This window comes from Psammomys obesus, unplaced genomic scaffold, assembly GCF_907164565.1.
Source record: "Psammomys obesus unplaced genomic scaffold, mPsaObe1.curated_primary_1811, whole genome shotgun sequence".
Classification (NCBI taxonomy): Eukaryota; Metazoa; Chordata; class Mammalia; order Rodentia; family Muridae; genus Psammomys; species Psammomys obesus.
The window spans coordinates 659-11,990 of record NW_026592781.1 but is presented as its reverse complement, the minus strand read 5'-3'; the positions used below and the strand labels follow the sequence as shown (position 1 = coordinate 11,990).

Below are 11,332 nucleotides of genomic sequence, written 5' to 3'. Positions count from 1 at the left end.
CTTCTTCTTCTTCTTCTTCTTCTTCTTCTTCTTCTTCTTCTTCTTCTTCTTCTTCTTCTTCTTCTTCTTCTTCTTCTCCTCCTCCTCCTCCTCCTCCTCCTCCTCCTCCTCCTCTTCCTCTTCCTCCTCCTCCTCCTCCTCCTCTTCCTCCTCCTCCTCCTTCTTCTCTTCTTCTACTTTTCCTTTCATGAGTACGTATGTACGCTTTTATTCTTCTTGTGCCCCGGTTTCTTCCGGCAGAGACTCTAAATAATGCCCTTGTGCTGGCACTGCTGTTTGCTATGCATCGCCTTCTTTTCTTCCTGTATCTAGGAAGTGGGTAGGCATCAAAGCTAGTCCAGTTTACAGATGGGGAAATCGGGGTCCTGAGGATGCAATGTCTTCCTTTTAGCTGCTGGCCCAACCAGCAGAGAATCATGAAGAGCTTTCTGCCCGCCAACATATTGCTGACCAGCTGGAGCGGCGCTTCATCCCCCGCCCTTTATGCAAAAGCTCGCTCATTGCCGAGTTCAACAGCGAACTGAAAATTCTGAAAGAGGCAGTCCACAGTGGATCAGGTAAGTATGCGTGGTGTCCTTTGAGTCCGGCAGATGGGATTCACGATCCACAAAGAATCCCCTGCTCAACTCCCTGCTCTTTTGTAGGCCATGAACGCCTGTACTAGCTTTCTTAACAGACCGGTAGATTTGAGCATGCAGCTGTGTCTAGCAATCAGACAAACGTCAAATGTCTATCATGGAAATTCAGCTACATTCTTTTCTTGGATATTTTTAAATATTCTTTTTAGTGGTTAAGCTCTTAAATATTTAATAGGGGGGAAAGGTGTTTACATTCTTTCATTCCCTTTTTGATAGAGGGGTTCACTTTATTGAGCATCTGTTATGACTTCATAGGTCTGATTTCCTATAATCCACACAAATATCTGCAAAACCTATCTTTCAAAGCCCAATTTAAAAGGGAGAACGTTTCCGGCCGTGGTGAAGCACGCCTTTAACCTCAGCACTCAGGGAGGCAGAGGCAGGCAGATCTCTGTGAGTTTGAGGCCAGCCTAGTCTATAAAGTGAGTCCAATATCAGAAAAAAAAGGGCGGGGGGAGTTGGGAGGAGGATTGATACTCAGAGAATCAAACAGCTTATATACATCAAAAGTGAAGCTGGTGAGGTGACTTTACACTAAGTTTGTCTTATGTTTTCTAAAGCCTCTTAATGTTTCTCCAATTGCAATGGGAAGGAGCTAAGTGAAATTGACAGGGGGGAGGTACTTCATTTGAGAGCTTTCCCCCTTGAGTCTGCATTGCATACCCTGCAGTTCTATGAAGAGGGAGAAAATTAAATTGCTATTCACCATTAGAGGGCAGTCATCACCCATATGTAACAGTATGGAGTTTTTACTATTGTTGCAGTATGTTCAAAATACAAATACTAAAAAATGCAATGTTGGTAATATTTACAAATTGGCCATTCAGCTATCCTGCTGACTCTGATGAAACCATCTGCCTCGGAGCTGAGGAGTTTCTAATGCTGAGGTCTCCAGAAGAGACCCTGATTTTGTGTCATGATTTTGATTTTAGGTTCATAACAAACATGGAAAATTTATTGTTCCGGTATTCTTATGTGGGCAATGTACATGTCATGGTAAAACTAAGGTTTGCGATCAGCAGTTCAAGTCAAAATTACTTGATATCCAATTAGCCTAAGCAAAGAAAAAATAAACACACTAAGAGGAGAAACTTCAAAAGCCTTTTTCCCTTTGCTAAGGATTTCAGGCCTTCATAAGGAAGTACACATAATGGCCAATACTGACTTTTTCTCCAACTTCTTGGGCAACTTTATCTTAATTACTCCTTAAGTCTGGAGTTATAAAAAAAAAAAAAAGTCAAGGACAAGGAGAACTTTAAAACAAACATTTTTTTTTTTTCACTGCCTTACACATTTCCTTTGGTCTCTCAACTCCAGCCTACCAAGGAAAGACCTCCATCAGCACGGTGGGCACATCCACCTCTGCCTACCGCCTGAGCCTGGCTACCATGTCGCGCTCCAACACAGGCACAGGCACCGTCTGGGAGCAGGACAGCGAACCATCCCAACAGGCTTCACAAGACACCCTCAGTCGGACTGACGAGGAGGATGAGGAAAGTAGGTCACACCACAGAACCCAGGCAAGCCATACAGCCTGCCTGGCCACGCTAGCAAGGGCCTAGGAAGGATTCCTGCCCTTCTAGCCATTTCCTGGACTGCCCACTTTGACATTATCTTAAAAGAGCATTCAAAATGAAATTGATATACTTTAACATTTGGGGGAAAAAGTATATATCTGACCTTTCCTTGGAAATTTGTTAAATTGTAAGAAAATCACATATTCGTCTGTTTCCTGAGCATCCTGGCTAGAGGAATGGTCAGAATTCACAAGGTCCTATTTGTCAAAGAATAGTGGGCAGAGCATGCATAGAGTACTCAAAAAATACCAGCTGTCTATAGAAGCCAGGAAGAAATTAAAATGACGCTTGAGAAGAAACAACTTAAATTTGAGTTTGAAGACTCCCCTGTAATGCAGTTATCCCGGGAATTTCTGAACGTGTGTGCTAAAGATTTACTGTTACAAAAAAAGATAGCAGATCAAAAACTGCTTTACATGTACGCTGAAAAGTAGGGGTTAAAAGCAAAAGACTGGCGAGTTTCCATTAAATATCTCTATCATATAAGGGGCTCATTTTTGGTCAAAATACTTTTTTTCCAATATTTATAGATGTTATAATTTCCAAACATTTTCCCTAAGGTATCTGAAATGTTCCTTCCCACAGCAGGCTGGAAATCATTGAAAGAACTGAATGGTTTTTTTGAATGCCAAGGAAATGTAACTGACTTATTTGAAAACAAACCCCCAACTAAACCATTGCTGCAGTTGTCTAAATGTTAATGTACAGTCTAGCTTTTCTAAAATCTTTGGTTTGCAGGTACACATTGGTTTGTACTGATAAAAGTAAGTAAGAAGTTTACATGTGTTTTGTGAAGGCTGTTCTAGTGTGAGAGGATAAGAAATTTGTAGACATGAAGAATTATCATTGGATCACTTGGGATGGTAGGTTTGGGGTTTTTTGTTTGTTTTGGTTTTTTATGTACAGAGGGAGCTGTGACCCTTTAGCCCTAGAGACAGCCCTGAAGTTGTACCCAGGACACGGGCAGAACCCAAGTACAGCTTTGGTTGGGATTTTCTGAAAGGTATCGTGGTTTTGTAACACGTGACTCCTTCCCCGCTTTCAGATGACTCTGTAAGCATGCCCAGTGTGGTAAGTGAACAGGAAGCTTGTCTCCTGAGCGCCATTGGAAGGAGGCGGTTCTCCAGCCACGTCTCCAGCATGTCTGCACCTCAGGCTGAGGTGGGCATGTTACCCAGCCAAAGGTAAAAGGCTACGACTGTCTTATACTCTGCATTTGGGGGCATAGACAGCCACATTATCCTCTAAAGACTGAAGGAGAACAAGCATGGGTCATGTTTCTAGAGAAACTGCTCAACAAAGCATTTTCAAGTAGGCCCCTATGGGTAATAGTTGCAGATTTCTAAGCCAGGCTTCAAATGAGACTACTATACTATATGAGATCAAGGTATTGCCTCTCATTGAGATATCCATAAATAAAAATATAATCCTTTTATTCTGGTCAACAACATCCTTATCGTCAGATTTAGTGAGGGCTTCTTGGCAAGAGTAGGCCAGCTTTATTTGATACTCTAGGCATTTAGCCTTCTGTAATATCATTAGTGTTCAACTGCACATAGGAATGCCTTACCAAGCAGAAAGTATGCCTCTGACACTGTGGGCCATTGGCATGCCACTTGGATATAGCTCAGTCTCCCCACTTTGAGATAAGTTAGGCTAAAATGATACGAAGGGGAACTACTGAATCAATAACTCTAAGACTCAGTGATTAAACCATTTAAACCATTTTCTCTTGGTGTTCTCTGCTATATAAGAATGTAATTTTAAAAGCCCACTCAGGGGCCCTTAGCTTTTTAAAAAAAATATTTTATAATTGGGAAAAACAATAATACATGATTGAAACTTAAATTTGTAGTTAAATAAACACTCATATTTGAACTTTACATATTTTCAATAAAATTACAATAGAAAATATCAACATAAAAGTTAATCTATTTTTTAAACAACTAATATTTTTCATTTCAAGAACTGTATTCTTTCAGAGAATTGGTGTGGCTTGATTTTGAGTGTGTTATTTTATATTTTTCACTGGAGGAGTTTAACGCACAGCATTACGTATGCTAGGCAACCGAGCCGTATCCCCAGCACTGTTGTTTATACCCTTACACTCACTGTAGTACGATTTCCACATAGACTGTAATATTAGTAGGTATATATGACTATGTGTAAATTAGTCTGATTTATATACTGGAGTAATTATATTGTACCCAAACCGCTCAATATATAGTTCATATAACCTAACATTTGATAATTTCCCTTTAAGCATGAAAGATTTTATAAATAAAACGTGTAACCAAAGAACCAAATAATGTGTCCAGATAAAAGTAACACAAGCAACTAATGTTAGTAACATGATTTATTTTAAGTTGTTAATTATCCACGTTTGTATTGAGAATGAAACTAGAATAGGAATTTTAATTAGAGAGGTTTCAACCTATTCAAAATAAGCCAAACTACTAATTCTCTTTCTCTGTGCATAATAATAGACCAACTTACTTGCAGGGACAAATTTTATCTAGTATAAACATATCCAAGGAGTTTTTTTTAAAAGATACTATAACGAATCACTTTGTTCTTGAATTACATTTTGGAAAATTGGAGAAGGGAACACTTTCTTCATGACAAAAAATTATTCTCTTCCTGGGGACAGAGACTAAGTTTACAGTCAGTTCTTTGGGAATAGTCTCTTCAGTTTTGTAGATGCTTACATCTATACAACTTAATACATATGTATTGAATGCCTATGGTTGCTTATCTCAGTGCTAGGCCTGAGGGGAATGTGAATAAAATACAGCACTGCTTACTTCATCTGCGTTCAAATAACTGGGCAAACTATTATTTGCTCACCAGTTGACAGGCTTCTGTTAGATTAACAATTCAGTCACCAGAGACTGTAGATTAGGGAGGTAAATGTGAGTTCTTTGTAAAGTTTTGAAGATACCTTCAGTTTGTTTACTGACATTTCCATTGCAAAATTAGCAGGGGGAATTGGGCTCTTTCTTTGCTTTTCTTAATGGCATCAGTTTCCAGACTTTAGTTGTGGCCATTCATGGTAAGTGGTTTCTGTGCGGTAATGTTAGGAAATACAAGAAAATGTCTGGTCATTGAAATATTGTGTCCATAATATAAGTTAAAAATAATAACCACGTAGCCAAATGGCTACCAAAGAAATCATGGATTCATCTTCTACAGATCTATTCTGCAATGCGTTTCAGAGCTTAGAGCTCATGTGTCCATTTGGACTCATTTTAACTCTTGACCAATAAACAGACTGCTCCTCTGAGAGTCGTATCCATCCGAAGTCTTTCCTTCCCCCATTGCCTTGAGTCCTATGTCTTGACAAACCCAGCACAAGGTGAAATGGTTGACTGTCTCCTTTTCCTTCCCTGTTCTGTTAAATTTATTTTCAGTTCTTGGAAACAGAAAATTGCATGCTTCCCTTTCCCCTTTCCTTTTCTTTTTTCTCTTTTTATTTTTTCTTTTTGCATTTTCTTTCCCTAAATGCTTCATCTCCCTACCCCTCCTGCAGTGAACCTAATGTCCTCGATGACTCCCAGGGCCTGGCCGCCGAGGGCAGCCTCTCTAGGTACAGTGTCAAAGCTACCTGTCTATTGGTGTCTGTGCTGGGAAACTAGCTGTTCCCTGTCACCTGGTCTCTCTGTCTCCTCCGTCTTCTCTTGCCCGTCTTGGTACCTATTTCCATCCCTCGCCCTTTGTTGTTCATGAACACACGAGCCTGGAAGTCAAAGGTGTAGCAAACCCTCCTTCTTTACAGCCTCAGAGATCATAAATAGTCTAGAAACCTTAATTTAAAAAAAAAAAAGAATTCTCTATGAGGCATGTCTAGTGGCTGTCTAAGATCTTTGATATACCAAGGGCTAACAGTGTAGTTCAGTGGTAGAGCATGTGTTTACCGCATGCAAGACTCTGGATCCAATACCCAGTACCTCCCCCAAAGTTTGCAATACAAAATGTTAAATTTCCCCCATCTAATTATTCCTTTCCACACTGATATTCATTGGGAATTGCTTTGGGAGGCCATTTTAGTACAGCTCCCTCTCTGGGAGCCCCTGTACTCAACCAAGTCAGATTTGTTTTTAGCTAATATCATAGATGATAAAAAGTAAAATTAAAAAAAAATGATGCTGTGAGAATAGTAATATTGTAGCAATTTATGTGATTGCCTCTCTTTGATACATGCTGTCTGGCGTGTCATTACTGTACTTTGTTCAAACACGTAAAGAATATTGGTTCTAGCAAAAGATGACTCAAACATGAAATGAAAAAGTCAAATGCGAGCTTTTCTTAAAAAGTAGTAAGAGAAGTCATACAATAGAAATCTATTACCTAGACTATTTGCTTAAGCCTCAGAAATGGGTACTGCACCTTTAACACTCAGATAAACCACGTCAAACATTCCTAATCTTGTGCTGTTGACTTACACCTCTCAACTAATCCTCATTAGGGGCAATGCTTCTTGTTCATCCTTAGAGTGTCTTTGTCCCATCTCAAGAGAAAACAGTCCCAGGGGTGTACTATGTAGTGAGTTCAATGCGCCCCCCCCCATGTTTATTGCTTTATCACAGAGATGAGGAAATGTTGAGAGGCCGTTCCTGTGAAAGGTTGTCTATTGTTTTCTTTGCACCTTGTTTGGATTTCACATTTTCTTCTGCAACTGAAAATGGGAAATTTAGTCCGTCATCAGGTCTATTGTTTTTTGATTTTTGTTTTGTTTTGTTTTTTACTGGAGCCATAATTTCATGACATTCATTTGTGTTTGCGAGCCCTTGCTTGGACAGATTGGTCTCTTATTGGTAAATGTGGAAGTGCTGCCGAGTGCAACCCTAGTTAGCAGGAACTGTAGAACAAAACAGGTCGAGAAACACAGTCCTGGAGAAGGTTTCCCTTAGCTCTTCCTGGTGTCTGCAGAACTTTCAACAAGTCTAGGAGGGGCAACAATGCTTTTAAAGATGTAACTGTGCTTAAAAGTGCCTTGATTTCCGAAGGCAGGAACAGTGGCTCACTAAGGGCAGAAAGCATTAGTCAGGTTTCAATCTAGATCAAGTCATGCGGAGAGTTTTCTGATTAGTTCAGATTCTACTTCTGCTAACGTAAGTCTCCGTCCAGGGTGTGCAAGACGAGACAGGAGCAGCCTGTTTTTATTAATTCTCTGAAGGATTTGGCTTCCCTAGACAGCTCAGAGTTCAAATGACTGGAGTTATTTGGACTGATTCGGTCTGTGCTGTGCCCAGTGCAAAGGGATGAAACTCAGCATTTGTGCTAGAGAGGAAGAAGAGTCCAGAGCTAGGGTTAGAGACCTCCGGGAGGACGGATCATGTTAGCGTCTCAATGACTATCTTGAATCAGCTGTTGTTGATCTGTTGTTGCTGCTGTCAGTTTTCCTCTGGACCTTGACGTTAGTCACCAAGCCCAGCTGTGGTCACTAAGAACCGGAATGGTGAACACTTTGCTTTGGATTCTGAAATACTTCCATCAGTGTGGAGGCAACCCACCAGCCAGTAGCACATCCACCTTTGCCATGCGCTGCAAGCTGTATCCTTATGAACACCACTGAGTCAGCAAGTTCTCTTTGGAGGAGAGGAAGTTTAGGCACTTACTAAAAGGGGAGATCATGAAATGCCACATTTTAACATATCTTGTTCGGAAGCTTTCTTACTTTTGGCACAAGAATTCCTCATGCACATTATTAAAATCCCAAAGTAGAAAGGCAGTGGCATGGGAATTACATTTAATATACACTCTAGTATTTATGATTTGAAGTACAGTCAAAATTATGCTGAAGAAATTCTGACTCAAGCTTACCAAGGAGCATACTGAAAGGGACTCACAAAGCCCTACCATCCTTACCCCTTATTTTTCTGCTTAACTTTTATAGGACCTTGCTTCTGACAGGCCACTTGTTTTAGACAATAGGGGCAAGTTGGACTAAATAGGCTGAATGAGGAAGAGAACAAGATATCCAGATAAGTGGACAGGAACTCAAAAGAAATTGTATACCAATTGGAAACTTCTAAGAGTTTTACTAAATTGCATTAATACATTTCTTTTAAAAAATCCAGCCACCAAGTTGCCTATCAGAAACATTGCTTTCTCTCTGCTTCTATTTCTTAAAACTTCAATTGGAAATTAATAAGCTAAATCAAAATTCCATGGAAGATTTTTCTTCTCTGGAGAGCGCTGTTCTGAGAGATCATTGTAGAGGTTCCTCAAACACACATATAAACGACAGGTATATTTTTCCCTCCAGAGTAATAGATATCTAGAGAAGTTATTTCAGTCCTTAAGGCTAGATGTTTATAATTGAAAACCAGATTAGATTAAAATGGCCTGAGAATTTCTTTTTAAATTAAGAGTTCACTGTTGACTCATGCCATTTTAATCCTGGGAAAGTTTGATCACAGTGAAAATTACGAATATTATCCAAGTTTGAGCAAGACTGTCGTCTAGATGAGATAAGGACCTAGAGAGCCCTGCCCACCTCATGCTCACACATGCCTCTAAGCATGAAAACTTGCCAGAGACTCATCACATCTAAGGAGGATTCCACCAGCCTGTAATGTAGCTGAAAAGGCTAATGTGCCCTGTGGCACGCAGATGCCCTCTTTACCATTGCTAAGACAGTTCTCACAAAATGTCAAAAATTCAGTTATTCCCTACCATCTGAAATGAGCCTCTAATCTGAGGCTCATTTAGTGCTCAGGTAAATTCTGAGCACTTAACTACAGAATATACTAAAATATGTATATTCTTGGGTTCTAGGAAAGCTAAGTAAAATTTAAAGAATAATTGGTTTGTGAAAGGACAGGAGTAAGCTTTGGTCTGCTGTTCGCTTCCCTGCTGTCTGCCTGTTGCTCCTTTTTGACTTCATGAGTTCCCACCGCAAGGCAGTCAATCACTCAGAATAAATGGCTGCCGCATGTCTTATGTCCCACTTCTAGAGTTCTATAACCAAGTCAAAGCTGAAGCCAAAAGTATAGAAAGAAGCAATAAACATACCAAATTAATATCTAGATAATGTTGTCATCCAGTGCTTCTGCTTAACTTTTTATTTATGATATACTGCAATACATAGTTTTGTTTTTTTAATATATATAATTTAAATGACACCAATTATCCTTGCATTACTGAACGGCTCCTTTTTTAACATAATTTTTAATTAAAGAAATACTATAAGACATGTAACCAGGAAACACACATATGTATACACTTAAGTCCAGGCCATCATGCTGCAACAGGAAAACAGAGGTAATCTTTGTCAGAATCATTTTCCTAATATTACCTAAACTCTCCTCGCTTCTGAATTACTTCCTTGTGTTAGAAATAAGAGCTAGTTTTTGAAGACAGTGTGAATCACACCAACTCTGCTGTGACCTGGTTGAATTTTCTTTTCTAAAACCTGGCTCTTCCTATCATTTGCCAAAGTGATATTTTCAGCAACTCAAAAACACAGGGGAAAGAAAGGCATGACAACACAGGCCTGTCATGTAGCCCTAGCACTTGGGGGCAGAGGCAGAGAGGCAGAGAGGCAGAGAGGCAGAGGCAGAGGCAGAGGCAGAGGAGGCAGAGGCAGAGGCAGAGGCAGAGGCAGAGGCAGAGGCAGAGGCAGAGGCAGAGGCAGAGGCAGAGAGGGCTTTGTGGGTTCCAGGCAGACCGGTTTACAAAGCTAATTCCATCATAGCCAGGGCTACCTTCTTCCCCACCCCCGCCAAAAAAACCAAACCAAAACAAAACAAAAACCCTGTTTTTAAATAAATATATAAGTTTAGAAAAGTTGTATTAGCTTTTATACTTATTGTTTCACCCTATTTGGTTAAGACAGTAAAAAATCAGCTGTCATTCTTAAAATTAAAGCTTTCAAGAAACCAGTGTTCTGTAGAAGATAGTTTTTAGTATTTGATCCGTTACTCTGACAAACCTTGACATCATCTCAGCTTCTCAATTAGTCTTCATAACTATTGCACATGAAATAGATGTTTCAGTTATTCAAAAGGATTCAGTTGCCTACTGAAATATTTTTAAAATGGAGACTACCCAACAAAATACAGTAGCTCCTTGGTGATGAAATTAATTTTGATTATTACATTTGTGGTAGGCTCTGAATGCGACTGCCTCAAAACTTTAAAATAGAAAACGGAACATAATAAAAAAAGATCTTGGCACAAAGAGCTTGGCTTTCTCCTGGTTCCCACAAATAACTGAAATATTACATTATGAAGAAATAGAAGTTAAATTGAAGCTGATTTTTATATATAGTTCAAATTTTAAATAAGCTCCAAGAAATGAAAATTTTGCATACATTACATTCATTGTTAGCCTTTTTTTTAGCTGTTTATTATTCAAATGAATTAATTTGTTCGTGTGGCAAATACAAATGTCAGCGTCATATTTCTAGGGCAAGTATAATTTATTGCCTAGGATGTCTTCCAAACACATCTTCTGCAATTCCATCTTTGATGTATACATTCTTATATTATTTGCATAGAACAGACAATTACTAGAGAAACTTGATAGATTTATCAGCTATAAGCCTCTCTTTCCATAGAGAAATGTTGATGCTCGTGGTCTTCCTCTTGGAGTAGTCATCATGAAGTTACTGTTATGTTGTGACATTTAACTCTCCGAGTAATGTATTTTTTTTTCTTTTCCTGCACCATTTTTTTTCTCACAATCTCAGGTTACTAAATAAAAATGAGACAAGTGGACTGCCTCACATTCATTTTCTCTGGCCAATTATTTTCCAAATATATTACCTGCTTCCTCTCAGTACCCTACAACCAATAAACCCATTACGAACAACAAATGTAAAACAAGAAAGCATGCTATTGACATCACTCTTCATATATAAACCATTTCACATCAGCTAACTTCTTTTCTCTACCTTAACGGGAGGTAATTGGTAAGTATCAACCTCCCTTTATGGCCAAGGGAACTGAGGTAACATCTAGATGTCAATGAAGGATCCATTCCAACAGTAGCTTTGCTTGGTATTGGGAGAAATGTATTTCTACTGTGTGCATATATATGCTTTCCAACTTAACAGACACATGTTAACATGGGTAATTAAGAAGGAGCTGTCCTATCAGACATGCCAGCATC

General features: G+C 39.3%; 1 protein-coding gene across 1 annotated transcript; it reads left to right on the top strand.

Annotated features, from left to right (window-relative positions):
• Nucleotides 1–391: 391 nt before the first annotated feature.
• LOC129683179 (protein unc-80 homolog) lies at nt 392–5,850 on the top strand (the record flags this gene model as incomplete). Its single annotated transcript, XM_055615803.1, has 4 exons — nt 392–557; nt 1,956–2,135; nt 3,261–3,399; nt 5,745–5,850. Coding segments are annotated over 4 exons (591 nt in total), but the record flags the coding sequence as incomplete, so codon positions are not given.
• Nucleotides 5,851–11,332: the final 5,482 nt, after the last annotated feature.